Genomic DNA, 14,238 nt, shown 5'->3' on the forward strand with positions numbered 1-14,238 from the left:
TGGTATTATAATTACAAAAATAAACTGTACTGTATAATTGTTTTATTTACCTTTGTAGTGGTTGTTGATGGCTTGATGGAAAGGAGTGGCCAGTTTCATCTGCATTAAACACTTGATGAGGAATGTAACCTTCTTCTTTCACCATCTTGAGGAATGATCCCTTGTAGTTGCTTTCTCTGCGATAATTTTATCTTGTTCCTCATCAATTGTGTTCTGTTTAGCTGGGTGGATAGCTTTGTGCATAGAGTGTACAGATGGCTTTTGCGGGTTGTTTGTGGAGCCTGATTGATGAGATATTTTAACCTTGCAGTCTACACTCTGCCTTTGAACTATCAAAGTTGAAACTCTCTCATTGTTGTCTGCCTGTCTCTTTAATGTTTACACCCACCTCCCTCACTGCTGCGTTCTTGACCAATCACGTGGTTTTAACTGAAGACTGGGAGCAAGGAATAGAGGACAAAAAAAGTCGGCAGCCTTTTTCTTTTTGGAGAACGGCTTCACTCTCTCTCTATCTGTAACCCCCCTCACTGCTGCGTTCTTGACCAATCATGTGGCTTTAACCGAAGACTGGGAGCGGGGAATAGAGGACAAAAACAGTCGGCTGCCATTTTGTTGTTAGAACGGGCTCGTTCGTGAACGACACATCATTCATTGAGGCAGCTCTGTGTACGAAGAAAGTTCGTATGCCAAGGTAAAGTTCGTATGCCAAGGTAAAATTGTCATTAATTTAACGTTCGTAAACCGAAATGTTCGTAAGCCAGGGGGTTCGTAAACCGAGGTATCACTGGAGTTTGACGGTTCTCTGACAGCTGGATTTCGATTGACCTAAATGTGCCGCAGTTGAATGCATTTCCCTCCCAACTCCTTATGCAGCTTTGTCATGTTTGTAGCTCAAAGGGCTCGGCAGAATAATCCTTTAAATTCTTCTTGGAAACTAATCTGTCTTACTTTGTCAAAGAAAACTTCTGTTTTTCTTTCTTTGCATTGTAATGCGCTGAGAAATTTCACAAAAGTGCTTGTCCTTTATAAAAATCAGCATTCTCTTGAGATATGTTCTTGATAGCAATTATATCAAATACATGCAATATATGAATACAATGATACCTCGGTTTACGAACCCCTTGGTTTACGAACTTTTCAGTTTATGAACATTACATTTATGAAAATTTTACCTTGGCTTACAAACTTTACCTTGGCATACGAACTTTGTATGTACGCAGAGCTGCCTCAATGAGTGATGTGTCATTCGCGAACGAGCCCGTTCTTCTAACAACAAAATGGCAGCCGACTGTTTTTGTCCACGTGATTGGTCAAGAACGCAGCAGTCAGAGGGGGGGGGGGGAGTTAAACATTAAAGAGACACAGACGACAGTGAGAGAGTTTCAACTTTGATAGTTCAATGGCAGAGTGTAGACTGCAAGGTTAAAATATCCCATAAATCAGGCTCCACAAACAACCCGCACAAGCCATCTGTACACTTGATGCAAAAAGCTATCAACCAGCTAAACAGAACACAATTGATGAAGAACTAGATACAATTATCGCAGAGAAAGCGCCTAAAAGGGATCATTCCTCAAGATGGTGAAATAAGAAGGCTACGTTCCTCATCAAGTGTTTCATGCTGATGAAAGCGGCCACTCCATTCCATCAAGCCATCAACGACCATCACAAAGGTAAATAAAACGACTTTATTATACAGTACCGTGTATTTCTTTAATTATAATACTATAGCACATTTATTATGCATAAAATAAGATATATTTTGTGTAGTTTTAAGGGTTAGAGAATTAGAAAGTAGAAAATTATGTTTTATGGGGACCTGGGAACGTATTATTCTCATTTTAATAGTTTCCTATGGGAAATTAAATTTTGGGATACACACTTTTCGCCTTTCACACTGTCTGGGAACCAATTAAGTTCGTAAGCCAAGGTATCACTGTATATACTGTATTCTAAATTGTACAATACTGTTTAGAATGTTATCCTGTTTGTAATTTTCTGCTGTCCTCTGTTACTCGTTCTTTTTTCTAACTGATCTCCTGTTGCTTTGTGTTCTGCTCTGCAGCCACTCCGGACACCCCAATACCGTCTCCGCCTACAGCATCCAGCTCAGAACATTACAAAATAGCTCAAGGAGTCATCGCCACTGTCCCCAAGCAGCCAACCTCCATTCCTCAACCGACCATTACCAAGCAAGAGGCCATCTAATGACCCTTATTTAAAGGACAACCGACGTCTCCGGGCAAGTTGCGTCCATAATTTGTAAAATGGCTTCAAATGACTTCTACTGAGTGCATTTTACAAAGATTCCACGGCATATAGCTAGATTTTACGTTTGAAGACGCGCGCTGAATAGTCAGGAAGTCTTGTTTTCGAGTTGATGACGATACCTGACGTGACGTCACGGAGGGAACGCCCCTGACCGACAAAGCGACACACAATGCATTTTGGCACTTTTTTTTCGTCTGAAAACACAGTGTCGATCGCGAAATTAGAAGGAAAACACATGAATAACATGATGGTGAATCCTTGTGTGTTGCACTAAGACTACTATTTGATACTAGCTGACACAAATTCCCAGCAGACAAATCAGCCCATTTCCAACGGAGCTTGGGCGCCATCTTGTGCATTTTCCGGGACGCTACATTGGAGTCCAGATGGCTCAAATTGATACGCAAGTACTTCTTTAATCGATTGCAAACATTTATGCTTTCCTCTTCAGAACTATTTGAATCATATTCATAACTGGATGAGTAACAAGAAAGCATCTTCTCCAAATCTGAACTCTCTGAAGCCATTGTTTTGATTCTGGAGCAAGGCAGTGTGTGACCTACAGTGACGTCACAAACAAGGGGGCGGGACTTTCTGAATCTGCACAGTTCCGAGCTCATTTTGTGGCAGTTTTGGAACACTTTAAGTAATTTTTATTGGTGTTTTGCATTTGACTAAAAATATCAGCCTGTGTGTTTTGGGTATTATAGATAATATAAAACATTATTCTGATGTCAGTTAGAAAACAAAAATGGTTTCGGTTGTCCTTTAAATGATTGAGTCTTTTTTTCCCTATTTTTTCAAATACAACACCTTTTAATCTGTCCAGTTGACAGAAACGTCAAGTAGGTAACATAAAGTAATGATTCTATTTTGAGTCTACAACTTAAAGGACAACCGACGTCTCCGGACAAGTTGTGTCCATAATTTGTAAAATGGCTTCAAATGACTTCTACTGAGCGTATTTTACAAAGATTCCACCGCATATAGCTATATTTTACGTTTTATGACTCGCGCTGAATATTCAGGAAGTCTTGTTTTTGAGTTGGTGACGAGTCCGTACGTGACATCACTAAAGGACCGCCCCTGACTGTAAAAAAGACGCATTGTAGCGGTCCTTCCATCACGTCAATGTATTATGCTGTACTTGTTTGGTCTGGGGACCTCGTGTTGCACCCAAAACCCGCCAGAAGGCCAGAAGAGGGCGTCCATGCGCCATATAAGGAATTTATCAGCCTGTGGAAATGGAGGTGGCCACAGGAGGTCGCCATTTTGTGCCTCTTTTTTTGGGTGAGAGATTTTCCCTCAATGTTGCCTCAAAATGGCACAAATAGAGTCTTTAATCGATTGCAAACATCTATGCTTTCCTCTTCAGAACTATTTGAATCATATTCATAACTGGATGTGTAACAAGAAAGCATATTCTCTGAATCTGAAGCCATTGTTTGGATTCTCCAGCAATGCAAGACATCTTGGCATGACGTCATGAACTGGGGGCGGGACTTTGAAAATGAAACTGCCCAATTCGCTGCTCAATTTTTTGCAGATTTTGGACACTTTAAGTCATTTTTATTGGTGTTTTGCATTTGACTAAAAATATACTGCGTGTTTTGGGTATTTTAGATGCTACAAAACGTTTTTCTGATGTCAGTTAAAAAACAAAAAAGTGACGTCGGTTGTCCTTTAAACGATGATTTAACATCAGAAAAAAAAAGAATACAGTTGTGTATTATTGTCATTTCACACGTCCTTTAGTTGTGTAAATACTTTCACGATGACCAATGTGGCTTTCTTTTTGTATGTCCTCAGTGTGTGTCGGAAACGCTCATGGTCGACATGGCAATGGGACCATGTCAGTATTTTATGAATGTTACAGGGCTTTCCATTCTGTTTTGTGTTTTATATTTCATGTGATTTCCCAAAAATCTCCATCACAAAGGCATTTCATCAACCTCAAGAAAAAAAAAACCTATGAGAGATTGCTGTTTTCAGTAGTCAGACCAAAATGTGTTTGATTCACTGCAATGAAGTGCTGTGTTCAAAACTACTTATTGATAGGCAGGCAAACTGATTAGGTTCTCCATTTTTATTTTAAATGTGTATATTTTGTGTCAAACCCGACGCGCTCGTGTAATGTTTGAAACGATAATAAAGTCAAGTGTGCCTTGAAACCCGTACTGCCTTAAAAGTAAGCAAATGTTTGCCGTACAATGTGAAGATGAACTAATAAATCATGGTCTATTTTTACATTGCTCAAGTTTGCAGTTTTATATACAGCGAGTGATACCTCGGCTTATGAACCCCTTGGCTTACGAACTTTTCAGTTTACGAACAGTACATTTATGAAAATTTTACCTTGACCAGCTATTAATGATGTTACTCGTGTGTCTACTTGCATCTGTTGCTGTTGCAATATCACAACTTCCAAGATGTACAACCCAGAGCTCCTTGAGACACTTTATGCAAAAAGCTATCCATTCCATCAAGCCATCGACCATCAAAAAGGTAAATACAACGACGTTATTATACTGTACAGTTTATTTATTTAATTATAATACCATAGCACATTTATTATACATAAAATAAGGTATAGTTTGTGTACTTTTAAGGCTTAGAAAATTAGAAAGTAGAAAATTGTGTTTTATGGGGACCTGGGAACGGATTATTCTCATTTTAATGGTTTCATATGGGAAATTAATATTTGAGATACACACTTTTCGCCTTACAACGTGGTGAATCATCATGCTGAAAGGTCTCCTCTTGCGTGAAAGTAATTTGCATTTTATCTGCTTATGTAAATGTGAACAAGACTGTGTATATATTTTGTACCTGAACTCATTATACACGGCTGTCTATGACAAACGATTTTGCTCCACGCAGCATACAACCCAGACTGGTCACCAGAAAATCGTAGAAACATGAAATAAAACATTGACTTTGGTCACAAAGTAACTTTCATGACAGTGCATTTCAAAATGTTGGTCTTAATTCGTGACTTTCTCTTTAACTGTGCGCTGCCATGGACATTTTTATTGATTCAGAAAAAACCATGGGTGTAGAGTAGTGATGTGTTGTTCGCGAACGAGCCGGTTCTTAGAGCCGTATCTCTGAAGTAAAGGAAGAGAGCCAGTTCCGAACAAGGAGCCGGAAATGGGAGAATTTTTTTTGTCGTCTATTCCCCACCCCAGGTCTTAAGTTAAAGCCGCACGTGATTGGTCGATATACGTGGTAGAGGACGGAGGGGAGAATTACAGTCACACGCAACAGTGAGGAGAAGGGGGGATCTTAGAGTAGACAGGTGGACAAATGTTATTACATTATGCTGTTATTATGGTTCAATTATTATTTATTTTTTACTAGTTGATATTGGATTGGATTGGATTTGCCTTTATTAGTCTCGCAGTGGAGAAAATTATGTATGATGATGATTATGTATGATGTATGATAGCATTATTAATATGAAAAGCAAATTAGTGACAGCTGATCATCACAGGGAAAGTGAAAGTTTGTGGATGCTCTCTGTGCACATATAAATCAAGCTATATAAATAAAAATATTTTATATAGTGTATTTTTACATGCATAATTCGTTTTTCACATAATTTTACATGTTTTTTTTGTAATTTGGCTCCCTGAAAAGAGCCGGAATTCCCATTACTAATGTAAAGTACTTGTGGTGGGCAATACGTCCACTAATGATCAGGGCAAATTCTGCCATCTGCAGGTCCGAAAAGGTCGCTGAAAATTGTCATCAGTTACTCATTGTTTTGTAAATGAAATGTATTATTATTATTATTATTATTATTATTATTATTATTATTATTATTATTATTATTATTATTATTATTATTATTATTAGAACACATACTGTACTGTATAACCTCCTCGGTAAACACGCATACAAACAGTAATTAACAAAAAAAAAACAGTGCTTGACTCGGCCAGTAAGAGAAAAATGCCCAAATATATTTTTAAGAAGCAAGAAAAACGTGTTTGTATTTTTGAGTAGTGCAAAATGTTTATCTTTATTGCAACGGAACGGGTAGTTTTTGTTTCGCTGGCATTCAGAAAAAAGTCGACGCCAAATGAAGGAAAAACACGTTTCCGTCTCACGTGATGTCCTTTAGCCAATGTGAGCTCGTTATTTTCCACCCGGAAATGGCTAACTGTGTAGCCGTAAACCCAGTTGTGATTTCAGTCACTTTTGCTATCGTTATATCATTCAAGGTAAGTACTGTATTTGGATTCACGAAGTACCTTGCGACCTGCAATTTAAATGCCTCTCAAATTTGTCCATTTTATCCGACCTGAGCTTTGCTGTATTGTGTTTATTTTCAGGGTCATGTTAAATCAAATTAGCCATGCAGTACATGACGAATGATGCTTTCAACCTGCATCGACCCGTTCGTCTTTGAATAAACGTGAGCAAGGTCTTACGTGGTGTGTTTATTATGTATTTATTTTTTACCCGAGTTGTTTGGAAAGTACTCTGTGACCGTGCGGTGCTTTCCAATTGAACAGCTTTATCCAGTCAGTCCATGGCTGAGTCTTCTGCTCTTCGGCCCAGTGAAGTCAGCCCGTCAGAACACAGCTGGTTCCCGAGCCCCCCACCCCCGATTTACACCTGCACTCTGAGCCCGGAACTGGTGGCCAAGGCACGGGAAGAGCTTCAGGAAAAACCAGAATGGCGTCTACGGGATGTTCAAGCCCTTCGAGATATGATACTAAAGGTATTTTCTGCCTCTATTCAGTTAAGTTTTTTTAAGTACAGTATGTCCTGTGCTGTATTAATTAAATGTTTGCGGAGAAGACCAAACTCTTTGGTATTTTCTATCGTTCTCCAGCTTCATCATGTGTCTAACAACCATGCATTGTAGCAAGGGTCAGGAACCTTTTTGACTAATCAGAATCAGAATCAGAAAACCTTTATTCGTTCCACAATGGGGAAATTTGCAGTCCACAGCAGCGATTTGAAAGGGGATGGGGTGGGTGGGGGGGATAAAAAACAAGATATTCTAAGCATAACAAAATAAAAATGTCAATTGTATACTGTGGCCATAAAAGAGAGCCATAAAAGTAAAACATTTAGAAATGTTTTTCAGTGAGAGCCGCACACCCACACATACTTGCGCACTCACGCATGTGATTTCAACAAAATATCAGAATGTTATGTATTTAAAATAACTTTCTGATAATACTCACCATTAATATGAATGGTTTTATGTTTATTGGTAAAAATCCAGCCAAACGATCGGAATGAAAGTCAAGTCAAAATATCATAAATAAACAATGAAAGTGTTTTATTTACTTCTAATTTACCCCTTTGTAACGCTCACATTATTGTAACACCCACCACAGAGTCGCGAGTACGAAAATCTCCCGATTTATGATTTCTGAAACTTAACATGTATGCATCCTTGTATTTTCACAATTTGCTTCACGTCATATGAATCGTGGTAGAGATTTGCATGAGTGTTTACAAACACTTTTTTTAAAAAGTGAGTTTAATTTGTTTTTATCTGTATGGAATGTACAGGAGCAGCCCAATCTCAGGACACGTTTGGATGACTCCTTCCTCTTGCGCTTCCTGCGGGCCAGGAAGTTTGACTACGACCGAGCCTTGCAGCTCTTGCTCAATTATCACGCTGGGCGGAAGGCTTGGCCCGAGGTCTTCCATAACCTAAAACCGTCTACGGTGCAGCACGTGCTGGATTTGGGCTTTCTCACAGTCCTGCCTTGTCCGGACCCGAACGGAAGGTACATCCTCTGTCTTCGGCCAGGTTGGTATCTGCGCTTTAGGCGGCCTTTTTTAACTGCTTTGACTTAATTCAGGCGCAATTAGCACAAATGTATTCTCTTATCTTTGTTAGCCACCATTGAGGATGTCACGGGGATTTAAACATCCTGTACTTTCATTATACACATAACCTGAGGGTATTTTTAGCCTTTGCAAAGATTCATTATTAGAAACCCTTTTGTACTGTGTCCACACCCGGCATATTGTAAATACAATAATAATCACAATTTACAGTTTTTTGTGCCGACCGTCAAAGTAACACAGTGACATTTTAAATGGATGTGAAATACAGTGCGACCTCAACTTACGAACTTAATTGGTTCCCAGACAGTGTGTAAGGCGAAGAGTGTGTATCTAAAAAAAAATTCCCATAGGAAACCATTAAAATGGGAATAATCCGTTCCCGGGTTTCCATAAAATATACTTTTCAACTAAATAAGCCTTAAAACTACACACAACATACCTTATTATATGTATAATAAATTTGCTATTGTATTGTAATGAAAGAAATACACCGCATTGTATCATAAAGTCACTTTATTTACATTTGTGATTGTCATTTATGGCTTGATGGAATGGCATTGGAGGTCGAAGGTCAAAGGGAATTGCTGTTTGGAAAGAGAGGCACATTAAATGAGGACTGTAATTAAAGAAATAAACTGCTGTAAAATAAAGTTTTATTTACCTTTTTGATGGTCGTTGATGGCTTATGGAAGGAGAGTCACCTTCCATAAGGACTGTTGGTAACTTAACCTCTGGTGCTGTTCGGTCGTGTGCTTCCGCCGAAGATCACTCCGCCAGCCGTGGTGGGTGTGTATTATGAAAATAGTGCTTATTATAAGGTTTAATTTTCATAAATTTGACATTTGTAAGACGAAAAGTTTGTAAGTTAAGGTGTTTGTAAGTTGAGGTCTCACTGTATGTACAACTGACAGATAACGTCCGTAACATTTAACGAGAATAGATTTCTTGTGACGAGAGTGGAACCTCAGTTTTCCTGATTAACCTGTTAAAAATCGTATAACTACTCAAATATTCTACACTTATGAACAAATATTTACAACTAAAGTTCCTTTAACTCATTCACAAATGTATTTTTGAATTGAAAATATGACGTAGAGCGCCATCCCTGAATTACTTCTAAGAGTCTAAGGTTTATAGCGCTGTATTGAATGTTTATGTCGTCCTAAAACTCAATATCTCTCTTTCAATTCAAGTGACAATGACAAAAACCCTGGCACTAGAGTGGACACATGTCTGGCAGTGAATGAGTTAATAGAGTTTATATGATTTCTGTTGCGTTTCGTCAAACAGGAAAATGGAAAGCAAACGATTATCCGTTTGTTGACAATGTGAGGGCCATGTGTCTGACGTTGGAGAAGCTGATCCAGCCAGAAGAGACGCAAGTCAACGGGATCGTTATCTTGGCCGATTATACCGGTGTTGGTATGTCTCAGGCATCCAATCCGGGTCCTTTTCTCGCCAAAAAGGTCGTGAGCATTCTTCAGGTAAAAACGTTATACTTTATGGTTGAAAATGTTATTGTATATAAGAAATATGATTCAGGCCACTGATAGAGAATAGACAGAATAGACGTTATTTAAAGGGCAACCGACGTCACTTTTTTGTTTCCTGACATCAGAAAAACGTTTTATAGCATCTAAAATACCCAAAACACACAGTATATTTTTATTCAAATGCAAAACACCAATAAAAATGACTTAGTGTCCAAAATCTGCAAAAAATTGAGCTGCGAATTGGGCATTTTCAGAAAGTCCCGCCCCCAGTTCGTGACATCACGCCAAGACGTCTTGCATTTTCTTTTTTGTTCCGTGTTAATCCAGTCATTGCACATCATGTGTTTGAATACAATTTGGCTATTTATATTTGCACCCAAATCTGGAACGGCTGCATTTGCTCTGACAAGCGTTTCTTTTGTCGTTACAGGACGGCTTCCCAATTCGAATCAAGGCTGTCAACATTATTAACGAGCCCCGGATTTTCAAAGGGATATTTGCTGTCATAAAGCCATTCCTGAAGGAGAAGATGGCAGAGAGGGTAACTAGTGTCTTTCAAACCTCTCATTCCGACCAGACATTCTAGGTTGCAACAAAGAACGATATGAAGAAAGTACAATCTGAAGTTTCTCAAAACAAAGCAAAAAAAAAAAACACTTAAAGGACAACCGACACAATTTTTCGTTTCCTCACTGACATCAGAAAAACGTTTTATAGCATCTAAAATACCCAAAACACACAGTCTGATATTTTTAGTCAAATACAAAACACCAATAAAATTGACTTAAAGTGTCCCAAAACTACTTCAAAATGACCCCGGAAATGGCGAGTTTCAGAAGGTCCCGCCCCCTTGTTCGTGGCGTCACGCCAGGACGTCTTGCCTTGCTCGAGAATCAAAACGATGGCTTCAGATTCGGAGAATATGCTTTCTTGTTACTCATCCAGTTATGAATACGATTCAAATAGTTCTGAAGAGGAAAGCATACATGTTTGCAATCGATTGGGATGGCGCCCAAGCTCCGTTGGAAATGGGCTGATTTGTCTGCTGGGAATTTGTGTCAACTAGTATCAAATAGTAGTCTTGGTGCAACACACAACGATTCACCATCGCATTATTTATGTGTTTTCCTTCTAATTTCGCCATCAACACTCTGTCTTTGAACTACCAAAGTTGAAATCCAATTTCTCACCCTCTCTGTCGTCTGCCTGTCTCTTTAATGTTGAAACCACCTCCCCTCACTGCTGCGTTCTTGACCAATCACGTGGCTTTAACCGAAGATGAGGAATAGAGGACAAAAACAGTCGGCTGCCATGTTGTTGTTAGAAAAACGGGCTCGTTCGCGAACGACACATTACTCATTGAGGCAGTTCCGTGTATGAAAAAAAGTTCGTATGCCAAGGTAAAATGTTCCTAAATTTAACGTTCGTAAACCGAAAATTTTGTAAGCCGTAAACCGAGGTATGACTGTATTTTGCTTTATTTTAATCAGTTCAGTATACTTCGGCAATCTAGTTACTTAAACAACAACGTCTCTGGACAAGTTGTGTCCATAATTTGTAAAATGGCTTCAAATGACTTCTACTGAGCGTATTTTACAAAGATTCCATCGCATATAGCTAAATTTTACGTTTTAAGACTTGCGCTGAATATTCAGGAAGTCTTGTTTTTGAGTCCATACGTGACGTCACTGAAGGAACGCCCCTGACCGAATAAAGGGACACATTGTAGCAGTCCTTCCATCACGTCAATATATTTTGCTGTACTTGTTTGGTCTGAAAACGTCATGTTGCACCAAAAAGAGCCAGAAGAGGGCGACCAAGCTACATGTAAGGAACTTATCAGCCTGTTGAAACTGGCTGATTAATTCCTCACACGGAGCTTGGTCGCCATTTTCTGGCTCTTTTTTTGGTGATACATTTCCCCCCCAATGTTATCTCAAAATAGCACGGAATAAATTGTTTAATCGATGGCAAACACGTATGCTTTCATCTTCAGAACTATTTGAATCATATTCATAACTGGATGTGTAACAAGAAAGCATATTCTCTGAATCTGAAGCCATTGTTTTGATTCGCTAGCAATGCAAGACGTGTGACGTTGTGTGTGACAATGTGACGTCACGAACTGGGGCGGGACTTTCTGAAAATGCCCAATTCACGGCTCAATTTTTTTTGCAGATTTTGGACACTTGAGGTCATTTTTATTGGTGTTTTGCATTTGAATAAAAATATCATACTGCGTGTTTTGGGTATTTTAGATGCTATAAAACGTTTTTCTAATGTCAGTTAAAAAACAAAAAAGTGGCGTCGGTTGTCCTTTTTAGAATTTGCCCCCCCTATTCAGACATAAGGTGGCCAACTGGCCCCCTTTTTTAATTTCCCAGATGCATCCCTGATGTCATTTTCAAAGTGCATTTGCGCCTTGTGATAACAAAGCGTTATTCTCTGTTTACTTGTCCAGTACATGCTTCACAGCTCAGACCTGCGCTCCCTCCACCGGAACATCCCGTGCTCTGTCCTGCCCGAGGAATACGGCGGCACGGCTGCACATCTGGACACGCGTGCGTGGTCCAGACTGCTGCTTGACTCTGAGGAGGATTTCATCGTGGAGTTTTGCCAACCCGATCCACTGGAGGGCGCTGTTCCGCCTGAGGCAACCCTGTTCCAAGGTGACGAAGGTGGCTTTGAGCACGAAGATGCCTTTCGGGTCCTGCGCTCACAACTTTATTCGTGTTACTGATGAACATCGGATATTTTCCCTTGTGGTGAGATGGCGATTAGTCGGTCAAGTTGCTAATTTGACAGATTTTTTTTTCAACTAACCATCCAGTTTGTGTATCTTCGCTAGGGTTACAGGTGAGCTGCTGGACCATATCCTGGCAACTCTGGGCGTCACAATCACTATTTGGAGTCATATGGTCAGTGTTTTGTAGTTGGCACTCAGTATTTTTAGTCCATCACCAGCTGCAGGCGGCGTGTGGACATGTGTGGAAAAAAAAAATGCATTCAGAATTTTTTTCATTTGATCTAATTGCAGTTTATTTTCTCATGATGTGTTTCCAAGTGACAGCATGAACAATTTTCAATCTGACTCAAGTTTCATACCCCCTTAATTTAACTATTGAAAAAAGTAGTGTACATGATTCATTCAAGCTTAGCCCCATTATATCCCCTACAATATTGTTTCATAATAATAACAAGCAGAACCGTTGAATTTAAAAATGACCGCATTTCCAAGCAATGAATGAAGTTGATGTTAACATAAACTGCTCTTACGTTGCCTTAAAGGACACCCGACGTCACTTTTTTGTTTTTTAACTGAAAAATGTTTTATAGCATCTAAAATACCCAAACCCATGATATTTTTATTCAAATGCTAAACACCAATGAAAATGACTTAAAGTGTCCAAAATCTACAAAAAATGTAGCTGCGAATTGGGCATTTTCAGAAAGTCCCGCCCCCAGTTCGTGACGTCACGCCAAGACGGCTTGCATTTCTGGAGAATCAAAACAATGGCTTCAGATTCGGAGAATGTGCTTTCTTGTTACACATCCAGTTATGAATATGATTCAAATAGTTCTGAAGAGGAAAGCATACATGTTTGCAACATTGGGGGGAACTGCCTCACCCAAAAAAAGAGGCACAAAATGGCGACCTCCTGTGGCCACCTCCGTTTCCACAGGTAAATTCCTTATATGGAGCTTGGACGCCCTCTTCTGGCGGCTTTTGGGTGCAACAGGAGATAGTCAGACCAAACAAGTACAGCAAAATACATTGACATGATGGAAGGACTGCTACAATGTGTCTTTTTTTTTCGGTCAGGGGCGTTCCTTTAGTGACGTCACGTACGGCCTCGTCACCAACTCAAAAACAAGACTTCCTGAATATTCAGCGCGAGTCTTAAAATGTAAAATATAGCTATATGCGATGGAATCTTATTAAAATACGCTCAGTAGAAGTCATTTGAAGCCATTTTACAAATTATGGACACAACTTGTCTGGAGACGTCGGTTGTCCTTTAAAGCGCTCGCAGCATATAGTTCGACAAACCAAAGCTATATTCATCTTCAAAAGGAATTCGCATAGTGCAGGGGTCCCTAACCACAGGTCCGTGTGCCTTTTGATACCGGGACCGACACAGAGAGAGACAGACAGCATAGATGTTACGTTGACAAGTATGCCTTTTAAATGTTTTCCTCGCGTAAGGTCGTGATGATCAAATGGGCATACGCAGCGATTGAAAATTCATTTGCAACTTTCCAAATGTTGTGAAAGAACAGTGCCATAATGCTGCATTTGCTTTTCCTGTGCAATCGCTTTTATTTTTTTTAATGCACGTCTGATGCTGTCAATGATTGCATAGCAGAAAATAACAGGAAAGTAAAATTTTAATGAAGAAGTCCTGTTTTTTTTTTTTATTTTTTAATTACAAATATGTGAACAGGATCAAAGTTGTCCACACTGGTCTTACGATTCATAATTACAATCCAATCAAACACATATAGTGACGGAAGATGTTGATATACAGTAAAGCCGACACTGCAGTAAACCCGACAACGGCGCCTTGAGATGTTTTTTTTTTTCTGTGACCACACCCAAATTATAATCATCTCTCTCCAATGTTATAATAATAATAATAATAATAAATTTTAT

The 14,238-nt window shown here is 39.3% G+C and overlaps 2 protein-coding genes across 7 annotated transcripts in view; both read left to right on the forward strand.

The window, feature by feature from the left end:
- hnf4a (hepatocyte nuclear factor 4, alpha) overlaps positions 1 to 4,523 on the forward strand; it is a 35,368-nt gene extending 30,845 nt beyond the window's left edge. For all 4 annotated transcript variants that reach the window (XM_088991668.1, XM_088991660.1, XM_088991651.1 and 1 more), the window contains exon 10: positions 2,066 to 4,523. In XM_088991668.1, coding sequence (XP_088847794.1) covers positions 2,066 to 2,208 — 143 coding nt within the window. In that variant the 3' untranslated portion in view covers positions 2,209 to 4,523. The remainder of the gene's footprint in view (positions 1 to 2,065) is intronic.
- Positions 4,524 to 6,429: 1,906 nt separating this feature from the next.
- Positions 6,430 to 14,157, forward strand: ttpal (tocopherol (alpha) transfer protein-like). Of its 3 annotated transcripts, none has more exons than XM_088991774.1 (8): positions 6,430 to 6,497; positions 6,609 to 6,710; positions 6,792 to 7,000; positions 7,807 to 8,050; positions 9,382 to 9,575; positions 10,015 to 10,125; positions 12,046 to 12,349; positions 12,433 to 14,157. In XM_088991774.1, the coding sequence occupies exons 3-7, from the start codon at positions 6,809 to 6,811 to the stop codon at positions 12,322 to 12,324; spliced, it is 1,020 nt and encodes a 339-aa protein (XP_088847900.1). In that variant the 5' UTR covers positions 6,430 to 6,497; positions 6,609 to 6,710; positions 6,792 to 6,808; the 3' UTR covers positions 12,325 to 12,349; positions 12,433 to 14,157. The 3 variants fall into 3 exon arrangements, with proteins under 3 accessions (XP_088847900.1, XP_088847908.1, XP_088847892.1); XM_088991782.1 differs by having other exon boundaries at positions 6,609 to 6,700; XM_088991766.1 differs by having other exon boundaries at positions 6,609 to 6,691.
- Positions 14,158 to 14,238: the final 81 nt, after the last annotated feature.

This window comes from Hippocampus bargibanti, linkage group LG01 (assembly GCF_051943395.1).
Source record: "Hippocampus bargibanti isolate YZ-2025 linkage group LG01, ASM5194339v1, whole genome shotgun sequence".
In the NCBI taxonomy this organism is placed as follows: Eukaryota; Metazoa; Chordata; class Actinopteri; order Syngnathiformes; family Syngnathidae; genus Hippocampus; species Hippocampus bargibanti.

Bases quoted from the DNA above. Each gene is read 5' to 3' on its own strand.
- ttpal (XM_088991774.1), top strand. From the start codon at position 6,809: ATGGCTGAGTCTTCTGCTCTTCGGCCCAGTGAAGTCAGCCCGTCAGAA. The intron at 7,001-7,806 runs GTATTTTCTGCC...TGGAATGTACAG, and splicing joins TTCGAGATATGATACTAAAG to GAGCAGCCCAATCTCAGGAC. The intron at 8,051-9,381 runs GTTGGTATCTGC...TTCGTCAAACAG, and splicing joins CATCCTCTGTCTTCGGCCAG to GAAAATGGAAAGCAAACGAT.